General features: G+C 37.8%; 2 protein-coding genes across 2 annotated transcripts; both read left to right on the top strand.

The window, feature by feature from the left end:
* The first annotated feature begins 5,247 nt into the window (after positions 1–5,247).
* LOC132178889 (uncharacterized) lies at positions 5,248–6,264 on the top strand. The gene is made up of 2 exons (XM_059591501.2): positions 5,248–5,877; positions 5,953–6,264. The coding sequence occupies exons 1-2, from the start codon at positions 5,248–5,250 to the stop codon at positions 6,262–6,264; spliced, it is 942 nt and encodes a 313-aa protein (XP_059447484.2).
* Positions 6,265–6,378: 114 nt separating this feature from the next.
* On the top strand, positions 6,379–7,341 carry LOC148587732 (uncharacterized). The gene has a single exon (XM_088512786.1). The coding sequence runs from the start codon at positions 6,379–6,381 to the stop codon at positions 7,339–7,341; it is 963 nt and encodes a 320-aa protein (XP_088368912.1).
* Positions 7,342–15,428: the final 8,087 nt, after the last annotated feature.

Below are 15,428 nucleotides of genomic sequence, written 5' to 3'. Positions count from 1 at the left end.
ATAATAAAACATAAATCGTAATTGTACATAAAAGTTACGTGTTTATAAAATAATTTATATTGTAGTTGTGTGTTTTTTGTTTTGTTTTTTTTATTTTGTTGACATTTTCGCACAAGAGGTAAGAGAAAAGATTCAAACTAGTGATTTCCGCTTCATGAGGCGTGATTCTAACCAATTAAACTACCTCTTAAATACTTATAGTCTTATACTTGTGTTTTTAAAATGCTATATATATATATATATATATATATATATATATAAAGCCGATATCATTGCTTCCTTGTTTTTATCCGACTACTAGTAGAAAGCAAATTAAAAACCATTTGGGTGGTGAAAAGTTGACATTAATTGACCAAGCCACGTACGCTATAAAAATTGAATTTTTATAAGTTGCCAAAAACCCTCCAACCATCCACCTAGGCCTACCCCTAACGAGAGATGTATGCACAAATAATATTTTTTGTGGGTCAATAGTGGATTCCATATATATATATATAAATTTTTTTTTTTCTTTTATCACCTCAAAAGAAAAAATTTATCTAATTTTACCCATTTCAAAACCCAGAACTAAAAATACTTCTCAAAATTTTACCAAATGGGAAATGTTTTCTTTTAATCTAAGTACCATACATAACTTAAAAACATAGCAATTAAAATCCTAATATAACAAAGTTATAATCTGACTTGGTATTGACGTCTGATGGATGAAATGGAAATGATAATGTTATTTTTCTTAAGAACTTTGAAAGATGAAAACGGAATATATAAACTTAATTTCATGACCAAGGTGTATTTCAATAAAAAAGAAATAAGCACGTGTTATTGGCAATAATATATAGAACCCTATTTATTAATCAATTCAAATCCTATTTATCATTTTCGCTAGGGGTATAAACGAGTTGACCTTGAGCGAGCTTTCTTTGTTCAAGCTTGGCTCGTGTAAATTTTACTCGAGCTCGAGCCGAGATCAAGGGTAAGCCAAAAAGCTCGAGCTCATAATAAGTCGAGTCGAGCCAGCTCGCAAGCTGGCTCTTATATATATTTTTTTAAAAAAATTTAAACTTCAAGTACTCTTAAACGGCTTAAGAAGCTAGCTTGTACATGAAAATTTACTTAGCCTGGCTAATCGAGTATGGAGTCTGAGTCAATACAGTAAGATACTTGGTTTCAAAAGAGAGAGGATATGTATCATTTTATAGATAAGCAAACTTGGGGATTGGTGTTTTCTTAACAATGTGGGACAAGTTAACAGATTGTATTCATACTGGATCGGGACAACGCCCCCTACAAAAAAATATTTTTTCAACGTCTCTCTCTCAATCTCCCTCACCAGTCATAGCACATCTTCCACCTGAACTCTCATTTCTCACTCTCTCACTCTCGCTCACTAGATAGGTAGTGATAGTTTTTGGGTCTGTTTGATTCTTCAATAGTTTTTGCCTTTTGCAATCTCCCTCAATAGTTTTTGCTTGATTCTTCTTAATTTCGTTTGGGTCTACTCTAATTGAATCGGGGTCTTTTTAATGATTGCTCTCTCTCTCTGATCACGAAGGGTCTAGATTTTTTCATTTTCTAACGCTTAAATATAAATACAATTTTTATATTTTAATAATTATGAGATTTATAATTATTTATGTGTTACTTAGTTTATATACACACACGAGCTTATACGAGCTTGTTTACGAGCCTAACCGAGTTTGCTTCATTTAGGAGAAACTTACTTACCCCCCCTTATACTTTCGCGCCTTTTGCAGACATCCCCCATTGTTCAAAACCTCTCACTTTGGTGTATCAAACTTTCGTTTCCTTTCAAATACCCCATACCGTTAGCTTTTGCAGTGTAAAAGACTTTTTTACCCAGAAATTTTTTTTTAAAAAAATTATTTTTAATAAAAAATAAGGGCACGATTGTAATTTTTCACCATTTCCGTTATGATTTAACAGAAAATCCTAACGGAAGGGGCAAAGTGAAAGGAAACGAAAGTTGGATACATCAAAGTGAGAGGTTTTGAACAATGGGGGGGTGTCTGCAAAAAGCGCGAAAGTATTGGGGGGTAAGTGAAGTTCCCCCCTTCGTTTAATATTCGAGCCAGGATTTGTGTTCACAAAGCGTTTCATTTAATAATTGAGTCGAGTATGACACTACAAAAAAACAATTTTTTTATGACTAGAGATTTCTGACGTTTTCTAGTGTCTGACGCGTCAGGAAATTTTTCTGTTTCCTCACGTGTGAGTGGGTAAAACGTCAGAAAATTTTGACGTTTTGGTGTTTCACACGTTAGAATAATTTTCTGACTTGGGAGTTCTGCCATGTCAGAAAATTTTCTGACGTGGCAGAACTCCCACGTCAGAAATTTTTGATGTGGCAGAACTCCCACGTCAGAAAAATACTCTAAAAAAAAAAAAATCTGATATATATATATATATAAGGTTCTGGCAGGGAGATGGGACATAGGGAGGAACTCGAAATAATTTCCTGACGTGCCACGTGTTGCACGTCAGGAATTCCTGACGTGTGACACGTGGCACGTCAGAAGACTAATATAAATATATATTTGAATATATCTGAATATATATAATATACATATCTGATTATATATATATATATATATATATATATATATATATATATATATATATATATATATATATATATATAGAGTTCTGACGTGGCGGTTTGCCACGTCAGAAAATTCTGACGTGGTGCACTGCCACATCAGAGAATTTCTGACGTGGCACACCGCCACGTCAGAATTTTCTGACGTGGTACACCACCACGTCAGAAATTATATCATTTTTTAATTTCCCAAATCTGTAACATTTTTTTTGACGCTCCAACATCTAAAACGTCAAAATTTTCTAACGTGTCACTATTTACACGTTAGGAAAATATTTTTTGTTGTTTTAAAATGCACATGTCAGAAATTTTATGATGTGGCAAAAAAACAGGTAGTGTAGCAACGTCAAAAAATGCCTCTTTTTTTTTTTTTTTTTTTTGGTAGTGGTTTCTAATTGATAATTTAACAAATTAAATAATACTCCGAAAAAGTAGGTTGCAATAACTTCAAAATATTTTAAAATTTTAAATAAATAATTAGATAAAGAAAAGAGAGGCGGAGAGAAAGAAGAAAGGACAAGCTAGTGAGCTACAAACATGTCACTTGGGACCAGCCAATAGCCATCCAAGAATTTCACTTTCTCATATCTCACCCTATTTAATCTTTCCAGGTTTATTTGGGTTTCTCCAAATTAAGAAAAAGGATTTGGTCACTCAATCTCTTTCCTACATTGCATTTCATTACGTTATCAAAACAATGCAAATCTACCTAATTAATTTATAGTTTATAACACTGGTCTTTTTAATCAAAACATGAACGTCACTTATCTTTTGTACGTTCAATAGTCCTCAAGTGTTGGGAGATTAATACTTTTGAGGAGTTTTTTTGTGAGCCCATAATATAGCATGTTGAAACATGACACAACTCAAAAATAATTGTGAAAAAGAAAAAATAATTAAGCTTGAAAGGGAAAATATTTTTGGATGCTTAGCTAATTGTGTGAAATTAATGTATTGGGCCTTGTGGTAGCCATGCAATTTGTGCGTACCAAAAGGCTTACATTTCTTTTCCGAATTGTTAGAAGAGACAATCGACCAAATTTGCTTCTTGTTTTCATGATCAATGTTGCACTTATATCCCCCTATAACCTTTTTTCCCCCTTTCATTTAGAAAAAAAAAATTAAAATAAAATAAAATAAATAAACTTCTTTGGTTCTTGCTCTGTAGCTTCAGGTTTTGCACTTGACCCATCCTTGTCAAGTGCAGAAAAAAAAAATAATAAAAAATGTCGGTCTTAATTATTGCTATTTTATCATGATTTTTATAAAGCAAAAGACTTCATCAATAATTCTCAGTGGTAGTAAAATGCTAATTAAGGAAAGCATAAAGCAGCAGAGAGACAATTCACAAGCACTATTAGATGATAATTAATGGACATGCAAATTGTTGGGTCATGAAACAGCTGAGTTAGGTCCATTAAGCTATTCTTCGGCCCATCCCAAAAGCTCGGTTATTTTTACTGTTCAAAATAAACTCATGTTCAGCAGACTTAGGCTTATATAAATTATATTATCGACACTCGGTTATCCGGCTCGGTTAGCTGAGCCTAAGGCAGGTACCGAGTGTTACCTTCAGGAAATAATAAACATATCTGAATAAATATCCTATTTGATGTTCCCCGATATATTGTTGACACGTGGACCCTCGGTAAAAGTCCACAGTGTTAGATGAACAGGTACAATCCGATGCTTATAAAAGGGGGGTCCCCTCTCACTATTTCGGTAGCTTCTTTTTACCTTAAAAAACTGAATATCTTGTGCATACTTTGTCTCATCCATAATCTTCAAGTTCATTTTTCTCTTAAACACTTTGACTAACTTAGGCATCGGAGCTTCCTCTTGCCGGACAACGCTGGCAATTTTGATCCTTTTTTCTTTGTTGATTATTCAGTTATAACCCTCGGTTGATCCCTCGGCTATACAGGACCCCTCCACGTCACCATTCGGAAAACTGCTGAAACAGTTTAGCGCCGTCTGTGGGAACGATTTTTATCGGTTCTTACAAATCTCATATATTCCGATATGGTGAACACACCCCCACACCCCAGCACATCTCCACATCTTATCCCAATCATCCAACCAAATGTGCCCGGAACCTCACACGATCCAAATCCCCAAACAGCCATCATGGTAGATTTCATTAAGCGAATAGCCGAATCTGTTGAGGCTATGAGAAAGCAGAATGAAGAGATCGTCTCTAGGCTGCCTCCTAGAGAAGATTCGGCATAGAAGAGAAGACGAGAGGAGTCCTTTAGGGATCCACCACCATCAGCTCGGCATCAATCAACCCAACAAGACGCTGGAAGTTCAATACGAGGAAATCCTTATACTGTTCAGACCAAAGCAAACACACATCGACGAGAACACGCCAAAAATTCACAGCTTTGTGGCAAGTCACACCATGGCACGCCAAAACCCACTATAGCCATTCCCAGTGTAGTCATTCCCGTCATGTTCGGTCACATCTTCACAAACCTGCGGAGGCTGCCATGCATAAAGACGTTAAAGATCTCCAAGAAAAGTTTGAAAAGATGGCTTTCTTAATTGAAAATAGAGAAAATTGGTCTGCCACCGAAAATCTAATGCAACATACCAATCTACCTTTTACTGATCGGGTGATGAGGTTTCCCATGCCTGGTAGTTTTAAGGTTCCTCGGATTGGCGAATATGACGGAAGTGGAGATCCGTCCGACCATATGGAAAGTTTCCGAGCTCATATCATCCTTCATGAAACTCCTGACGAAATCGCTTGCCGAGCTTTCCCTTTAACTTTAAAAGCAGTCACCAAAGAGTGGTTTGGAAGTCTGAATCCTAAATCTGTTGATAATTTTGATCATCTTGGGCAGCAGTTCTTAGGTCAGTTTCTTACCACTCAAAGAAGAAAGAAGAATCCAGCATATTTATTGTCCCTTGTGCAAGGAAAAGGTGAAACCTTGAAAGATTATTTGTTGCGGTTGAATCGGGAGAAACCGGCAGCAGAAAGTACTGACGAGCAAACCATTCTTTCAGCATTGATGCACGGTATACAAACTGAAGGGCCTCTGATGGCCGAATTGTCCAAAAGGCCAAAAACAAGAACTTTGCGACAATTCAACAGCAAGGCCGAGAAATTCATCAACCAGGAAGAGACTATCTCAGCGTTGCTGAAATCTAAAGCTGCCGAGAATAAGCCAGCTGCTGATCCAGTTATGACGAAACCGAGAGTTTTTGTCGAGAAGAAAAAGAAGGACCGCCAAAATCCTAAGATTCTGGAAAAGAAGGTTGATCTACTGCCTCGGCCAAATTAGCATCAACAATATGTGTGATGTACATCCCTGAATACAACTGTTTATAAGGTATTCATGGAAGTTAGAAAGGATCCGAGCTTCCGATGGCCAGGAAGGATGAAGTCTCTTTCCCAGAACCGCAGTACTCGGAAGTTTTGTGAATATCATAATGATCATGGGCATCAAACCGAGGATTGTATCAGTCTTCGGTTCGAGATTGAAAAGTTTATGAGGAATGGAAAGTTGCTGAATTTCTTAGCTGAGGAAAATGGCAAGGGGAAGAACACTCAGGATGGTCATGGTCAACATTCGGGACAGAATAATGATCGATCACGCAACCAGAGGCAGAGGCGTGATGAGCCGAGGGTTTCACAGAATTAGCAGCAGAATCCCCAGAACCAAGCTATTATTGGCGAGATTCGCACCATCTCGGGAGGCCTTGCTAGTGGAGGAGAATCAAGCTTGGCGAGGAAGGCTTACGCCAAGCAGGCAAGAATGGAAGAAATCCTCGTGCTTGAAAAACCCGCCAAAATCCAGAAACAAGAACCAAGTATTCTAACATTTTTGGAGGAAGATGCGAAAGAAGTCTCGATGCCACATGATGATGCATTGGTGATAACTCTAACGGTGGCTAACCATGCTGTTCAGCGAGTGTTGGTGGACAATGGAAGTTTGGCTGATATTATTTATTGGACAGTTGTCCAACAATTGGGCATTGGCCAAGAGAAGTTGAAACCCTTCCTGTCACCATTGATAGAATTTGCAGGTGAGCGTGTCCAACCTATTGGGTTGATTGCACTTCCAGTCACAGAGGGGACCGCTCCCAGGCAATCCACTATCATGGTGGATTTTTTGGTCATCGACCGACCATCAGCTTATAACATGATCATCGGTCGTCTAGCTTTGAATCAATTGAGAGTGGTTACTTCTACCTACCACTTGAAAGTGAAGTTTCCAACCATTGAGGGAATCAGCGAAGTTAAGGGAGACCAAGTTGTTGCCAGAAGGTGTTACCATACGTCTTTGAAGAAATGCCCAAAGTCAGCACTTTTGACGATCGGCAATCTGGGTGATGAGCGGAAGATGCAGTTGAGAAAGGAGCTAGCTGAGCCATTAATTGACGTACCTATAGCTGAAGGAAAGGTTGTCAAGATTGGTTCTCAACTAACTTCTAGGGTTAGAGAAGTCCTTGTTCGGTTTCTCCAGCAAAACCTTAAAGTTTTTGCATGGTCTCCTGAAGACATGCTAAGGATTGATCCCAAGGATATTATTCATCACTTGAACATTAATCCAGAAGTTAAACCAGTAAAGCAGAAGCGAAGGAAATTTGCTCCCGACAGAAACATGGCAATTGCCAAGGAGGTGGACAAACTTCTAAAGGCTCAGTTTATCGAAGAAGCGCATTACCCTGATTGGTTGTCCAATGTAGTGATGGTTAAGAAGTCTTCTGGGAAGTAGAGGATGTGCGTAGATTTTACCAATCTTAACAAGGCTTGCCTAAATGATAGTTTTCCGTTACCCCATATCAGCTTTTTGGCTGATGCAATAGCAGGGTATGAGTTGCTGAGCTTCATGGATGCCTTCTCGGGCTATAATCAGATTTTCATGCATCCATCTGATCAGGAGAAGATAGCCTTCATCACCGACCGAGGCTTGTACTGCTACAAAGTCATAACATTCGGTTTGAAAAATGCCATTGTAACTTACCAAAGGCTGGTAAACAAGATGTTTCAAAGGCAAATCGGGAATAACATGGAGGTTTATGTCGATGACATGCTGGTTAAAGGCAAGCTGCGGATAGATCATATGACAGATTTGCAGGAGGCATTTAGGATATTGAAGCGTTTCAAGAGGAAGCTTAATCCTACGAAATGTGCATTTGGAGTTTCATCTGGGAAGTTTCTCGGTTATATGGTGTCTAGCCGAGAGATTGAGGCCAATCCAGAGAAGATCCAGGCAGTGTTGGATATGCAATCTCCAAAAAATATAAAGCAAGTTCAGAAGTTGACATGGAGAATCGCAGCTTTGAACAGGTTCATCTCTCGGTCTACAGATAAATGTCTCCCGTTTTTTATGATTTTACGCAAAGTGATGTGGTATTTTTGTGACCAAAAATATCAATAATAAAATTACCACTCGCAATAGGACGAATCTTTGTAGGATACGGCTATAGAGAGGGTGTCGAACCTCAAGGACTGTAGGGGTTTTATTATCAGAATTTAAAAGATTAAAATCAACTTAATTAAAAGAGATATTTGATTTGATTTTCTTTAAAAACTAAAGTGCATGAAAATAAAAGAGATTTAAAATAAGAAAGAGAGTGTAAGGGATTGACTTCACCTCTATCCGCACAACAATGGTTAATCATAATTAATTCCAGAAATTCATTATATGCATGTTATAAATAAACAAGAAACTACCTTATTAAAGAATAAGCATAATCTATCTTCGGTTGGCACGGATCGTCCACCTAACTACTAAGACGCGGTACGACCCGTCTTCCCTAGGTATAAATTATCAAATTCTATAACAGGATACATACAATCAATGAATAAGTGTAACCCATCTTCGGTTGACACGGACTGTCTACCTAAATTACACTAAACTAGGGTGTAGTACAATCCGTCTTCCCTAGGCATGGCCTATCAAATCCTATTGATCATATGTCAATTAAACCCATTGTATAACCATCATCCTCATAATCACAGAAAACAAGAATGATTTGATTTCAATAAAAGTAAAATACTTTTTAAGACAAGAGAAGAATTTCACAAATATTGATATTTGAATTTAAGAACAATTGCATTTAATAATTAAAAACATAAATCAATTGTAGCAATCCTCATAGTTATACAATCAACATGCATAAATTAAAAATCTAGAAATTAAATACAATCAAACCATTGTGCTTGGATAGGGTTACATCAACACCCTATTACAGAATTAGCCGCTCATCGGGGTGCTAGGATGGCCTCCTGCCATGGATTATCTCCTCTTCAACTTGTCAAGCCTCCAAGAAGATTTTTGTATCTAAAACTAAGCACACCTTCTCTTGAAGGTTAAGGGTCTATTTATAGGGAGCAAGCCAGTCCTAGAAGCCCTAGGAAACCTAGAAATTTCGGAGATTTAAGTCCAAGTCCAATTAGGATAAAGAAAACCTAAGTCCAAATCGGAATAGGATTCGCCCAGAATTGCGTTCCTATCTTGTGGGGCGATTTTGGCAATGCGGTGCTCCGAATTAGGAAAATTATATTTCACAATGATTTGTAGAAATTTGAGTTAGCTTTCCAGTGCCGCTTGAATCACCTCAATCAGATATTTGAGCTGAAAGTTATGGCCAAAATACCGAGACATATGCAGAATCCAAAATTGAATCCAATCCGATTTTGACTCCAATTTGAGAAATTTCGAATTAATCCTTTTCTTTATTTGATTTAAACTTAACCATGATTGGTTAAGTTTAACCATATCTTATAGGTCTTCTCAAAGTGTGTTTTTAAGCCCAAAATCAATGGAATTAATTGCATCTTGATTTATAACCTGAAAACACAAAAACAAAACAAAATCAAACAAATAACAACGCTAAGGAATTAACATATGCAAATTAAGGGGCTTGAATGTGCAACATTCGGCGCTTATCACACCCCCAAACTTACATATTGCTAGTCCCTTAGCAATACAAAACAGAAAATAAACTGAAAATTAAAAAGATAAGTCCATCTTTCGTGGGATGTACGATTGCATTTAGCATATGCAACAAGCCTTTTAAACCCCTAGGCATTCCCTAGAGGACGAGTGAAGTCTCGTGAGGGTTTTCCAGAAATGATACCCACAAACATTGTCATCATTATGTCATTCAGAAGGATAAAGTATCATAAAAATAATGGTTCTCATTCATTAGGAAGCTTAAAATTATAAACTTCATTTTCAAAATTCCAAGGAATTTATAAGTCAAATCACTTACAAATGGCAGATTGAGGTACATAAATTTCAATTAGTGCAAAGTGAACTAACACATAATCATGAGGCTTCAAAATAATTCCAGTATGAATGAATCAACATCTCAGAATTTATTGGACTTCATATCAAATGAAACAACCAGGGCATACATTTTTTTTCTTTTTTTCTTTTTTTCTTTTTTCTTTTTTCTTGTTGTAGGCTTTACAATGCTTAGCTCCCTTAAGCTTTCTAGTTGACCCATGTATCGAGTGTTAGGCCAATGTCTCCCAAACCAAATGGCTTTAGGGCACTAGGTGTAAAGACACCCCTAAGAACTTACTAACTCGAGTCAAAAAGGCTACGAAGCTAAGCTAGCCATTTTATTAATCAACCCAAAAAATTTCACTTTTTGACGCGAACACTCACTGCTTAATGAGGCAAGAGGTCCGGTTACTCAGTGAAAAATTCAAACTTGATTTTTTTTTTTTTTTTTTTTTTTTTTTTTTTTTTTTTTTTTTTTATAGCATGCCAAAGTTATTCACCCAATATGTCACCCAACAGAATTCAAGACATTGAAAACAAATATAATTGGTCTCAAAATTCATACCCCACAGACATGTGCAAGTGTGCTCAAGATAGATTTAAATTGAAACAAGAATCATCTCATGTTGCCAAAAGTAAGTAATAAGACTCAAAATCCCTAAGTCATATGATCATGTGTTCACAACTTTAAGCCTATCAATGAAATTTAAACCAAAATCAAAGCTCAACCTATACTTAAGAATGACATAACAACAAAAATGGACCGTGTTTTGTTTTTCCATACCCCCAAACTTGAATCATACATTGTCCCCAATGTATGTATAGAACTAAAGAGTAAGATCAAGAGTACAGAAATACCTGAATGAGCAGATGTGGGCATATCATACCCCCAAACTTGTATGCAAAAACACATGTCCTGAAAATAAAGTGATACTCCAACCAAATACCAATCAAGTGCACATATTGTTGTAAAAAGATAAACAAAGAATGAAATAAAAATGGATAAAATAAACCTGGATGGAGATCATATGCCCTGGTGGAGTGAAGGGTCAAGCGCACAGGGCCTGCACTTGATCCTAGGAAACTGACTCATCTAGTCAAAATATATGGAACAGAATCCACATTCTTTATGCGCGCAGTGTTCTCTGACCCTTAAGTTAAAATTTGAAGCACCAATCTTTTCTTCTCTTGGACCAAAGAGAATAAATTTTACCCACAAATGGGTAATTCCAAATGTCAGCATATCGAGGTAGATCCTTCTCGATGGTCACTTTTTCCTCGTCTAACTGCCCTAACAGACTACCCACCTGGCCTCTTGGTAAGTCATAAGAAATAATGACCGGGATAGTGTCATTTGTCCCTAAAAATGAAGATTTCAGATTACCTTGAATAGGGGCTTGAGGCTCATATGGCATCTCAGGAATAGGAGGTGATGGTGAAGAAGCCTCAGTGCTCGCTTCCTTGCTTTTTTCCCGATGTAGATCCTGTGGGACCTCAATTTGCTCCTCCTTTGGCTCCTCCTTCCTTTCTTCCACGTGGTTTTCGACCACCTCTCCACTCCTCAATGTGGTGATAGCTTGCTCATGACACAAAGTACTCTCTTCCTCCATGTAGTTTTCATCAGGAATGGCCACCGGGTGACTTTGAAGCTCTTCTTCTTCCATCCTATTAAGGTGGTTGATGATTTGTTCAACATGAGCTTCCATCCTGGCGTCTATCTCGGCGAAGAATTGAGGAGTATAAAGTTCCTGTTGAGATTTCACCGTCTGCTTTATCTCACCCGTTAGCTCACTTATCATTTTTAGTATCCGAGCCTCAAAATTAGAATCTGAGGGAGGTGGTGCGGCCTGGTATTGTTGTTGTGAAGGCTAGTAGATGGGATATGGCTCTTCTTGATATTCTTGAAAGTCAGAACCCATCGGAGGAGGTGGTTCGGTTTGGTATATCTGTTGTGGACTTGCTTGATATGGAGGAGAATAGGATTGACCATTGAATTGAGGATATGCCTGATGGTACAGTTCATGACGTTGTGGAGCATAATTCCCAGGAGCTTGAGTTTGCCACGAAAGATTAGACTGGTTGCTCCACGCCGGGCTATAGGAATCAGAATAATGGCCATTCCCCGGTCTAGAGAACGGTCTGTTCATATGCTCATAAGAATAATTAGAAAATTGTCCCGCTGTAGGACAATCTCTAATATGATGATAAGGACTATAGCAATATGAACATGGTCCATGGGGTGTTGGAATGCCTCCCCACATGAACTAAACTAATATAATTAACATAAAATAACAACAGAAAAATAAAAATAAAAACTCACAAACGGCCTTTAGGTGCCCTGGAAATTTGGAAGCCGACTACTGCTAATGCGCTCGATCGCATGGCAGAGTACGCTCGAGCCTACTGCCGCAGATAGGTGTGAGCACAGGAGTGGAGGGATCGAGCGCAAAAGGTGGAGTGCGTACATGCGCTCGATCGCACGCGACCTGTGCTCGATCGCAGTCACAGTGAAGGCAGCTACGGACCTGTTTGCAAATTCTTAAATAAAACAAAAACAAAACACAAACAGAATTAAAATTAGCAGAAAAATGAATTATTAAGCTAAAATCAATCCTTAAATTGTGACAATAAAACCGTTAAGCAGTCCCCGGCAACGGCGCCAAAAATTGATGTGGTATTTTTGTGACCAAAAATATCAATAATAAAATTACCACTCGCAATAGGACGAATCTTTGTAGGATACGGCTATAGAGAGGGTGTCGAACCTCAAGGACTGCAGGGGTTTTATTATCAGAATTTAAAAGATTAAAATCAACTTAATTAAAAGAGATATTTGATTTTATTTTCTTTAAAAACTAAAGTGCATGAAAATAAAAGAGATTTAAAATAAGAAAGAGAGTGTAAGGGATTGACTTCACCTCTATCCGCACAACAATGGTTAATCATAATTAATTCCAGAAATTCATTATATGCATGTTATAAATAAACAAGAAACTACCTTATTAAAGAATAAGCATAATCTATCTTCGGTTAGCACGGATCGTCCACCTAACTACTAAGACGCGGTACGACCCGTCTTCCCTAGGTATAAATTATCAAATTCTATAACAGGATACATACAATCAATGAATAAGTGTAACCCATCTTCGGTTGGCACGGACTGTCTACCTAAATTACACTAAACTAGGGTGTAGTACAATCCGTCTTCCCTAGGCATGGCCTATCAAATCCTATTGATCATATGTCAATTAAACCCATTGTATAACCATCATCCTCATAATCACAGAAAACAAGAATGATTTGATTTCAATAAAAGTAAAATACTTTCTAAGACAAGAGAAGAATTTCACAAATATTGATATTTGAATTTAAGAACAATTGCATTTAATAATTAAGAACATAAATCAATTGTAGCAATCCTCATAGTTATACAATCAACATGCATAAATTAAAAATCTAGAAATTAAATACAATCAAACCATTGTGCTTGGATAGGGTTACATCAACACCCTATTACAGAATTAGCCGCTCATCGGGGTGCTAGGATGGCCTCCTGCCATGGATTATCTCCTCTTCAACTTGTCAAGCCTCCAAGAAGATTTTTGTATCTAAAACTAAGCACACCTTCTCTTGAAGGTTAAGGGTCTATTTATAGGGAGCAAGCCAGTCCTAGAAGCCCTAGGAAATCTAGAAATTTTGGAGATTTAAGTCCAAGTCCAATTAGGATAAAGAAAACCTAAGTCCAAATCGGAATAGGATTCGCCCAGAATTGCGTTCCTATCTTGTGGGGAGATTTTGGCAATGCGGTGCTCCGAATTAGGAAAATTATATTTCACAATGATTTGTAGAAATTTGAGTTAGCTTTCCAGTGCCGCTTGAATCACCTCAATCAGATATTTGAGCTGAAAGTTATGGCCAAAATACCGAGATGTATGCAGAATCCAAAATTGAATCCAATCCGATTTTGACTCCAATTTGAGAAATTTCGAATTAATCCTTTTCTTTATTTGATTTAAACTTAACCATGATTGGTTAAGTTTAACCATATCTTATAGGTCTTCTCAAAGTGTGCTTTTAAGCCCAAAATCAATGGAATTAATTGCATCTTGATTTATAACCTGAAAACACAAAAACAAAACAAAATCAAACAAATAACAACGCTAAGGAATTAACATATGCAAATTAAGGGGCTTGAATGTGCAACATTCGGCGCTTATCACAAAGCTTTCGAATGGTCTGAAGAATGCGAACAGGCATTCGATCAACTTAAGAGGTACCTGGTCAGTCCACCTCTTCTCAGCCGAGCAGTTCCTGGAGAAGTATTATATTTATACTTAGCCGTATCGCCAACTGCAGTCAATGCGGCTTTGGTTCGCGAAGAAGAAGGGGTTCAGAAACTAGATTACTTCGTCAGCCGAGCGTTGCATGGCGCTGAGGAGAGATATGTACAGATGGAGAAACTTGCTTTCGCCTTGGTAATTGCTTCCAGGAAGCTCCGACCATACTTTCAAGCTCACACAATCAATGTTTTGACCAAGTATCCATTGAAGAAAGTACTCCGAAAATTAGACTTGTTTGGTCGATTGGTCAATTGGGCGATCGAGATTAGTGAGTTTGACATTCACTTTGTCTCACGTAATGCTGTTAAAGGTCAGGCTTTAGCGGATTTTGTGGTAAAATTCACTAACGTTTAGGACCAGGAGGAATGACCGAAAGAGAGGACATGGGTAATATATGTAGATGGTTCATCCACTAAGAGAAATGGCAGAGCTGGGGTCGTGATTATTACACCGGACAGAAGAGAGTTGAAGAGTTCATTAAGATTTGAATTTAAAACTACTAACAATGAAGCTGAGTATGAAGCTGTAATAGTTGGGCTCGGTTTAGCCCAAGAGCTAGAGGCAGAGTTCGTAGAGGTGCGGAGTGATTCCCAAGTTATTGTTGGCCACATCCGCAGCGAATTTGAGGCTAAGGGCAGCAAGATGAAGCTCTACTTGTCCAAAATTCAAGGTATGCAAAAATCTTTAAAAAAGTTTTGCATTGTTAAAATCCCAAGAGAAGAGAATGAGAAGGCAGACCATCTAGCCCGTTTAGGCTCTTCAACTGAATGTGGGGTGGGGGAATCCGACCAAATAGTACAAATTCAGCAACAACCTTCCATCGTTGAGAAGGTTTTTATTTTAACTATCGAAGTCATGCCTGCTTGGGCTGAAGAAATTGTTAGATACCTCAAAAAAGGAATTCTACCAGGAGATAAGAGGAAGACGGTGCAGTTGAAACGGAAGGCTGCTCGGTTCACACTAGTCAATGGAGCTATTTTCAAACGAGGTTTTATGTTACCGCTCCTTAAATGTGTTTCTAAAGAAGATGGTGATTATATCCTTCGGGAGATTCATGAAGGAATCTGTAGCAGTCACTCAGGAGCCCGCATTTTAGCATACAAAGCGGTAAGAGCAGGATTCTTTTGGCCGAGTATGAACCGGGACTCTATAAATATGGTCAAAACTTGTGACAGTTGTTAGCGCTTTGCCAATGTTATCAAGCAACCTCCTGAAGAACTTAGC

This window comes from Corylus avellana, chromosome 2 (genome assembly GCF_965113065.1).
Source record: "Corylus avellana chromosome 2, dhCorAvel1.hap1.2, whole genome shotgun sequence".
Taxonomy (NCBI): domain Eukaryota; kingdom Viridiplantae; phylum Streptophyta; class Magnoliopsida; order Fagales; family Betulaceae; genus Corylus; species Corylus avellana.
The sequence above is the reverse complement of the archived record's forward strand: the minus strand, read 5'-3'. Positions and strand labels throughout refer to the sequence as shown.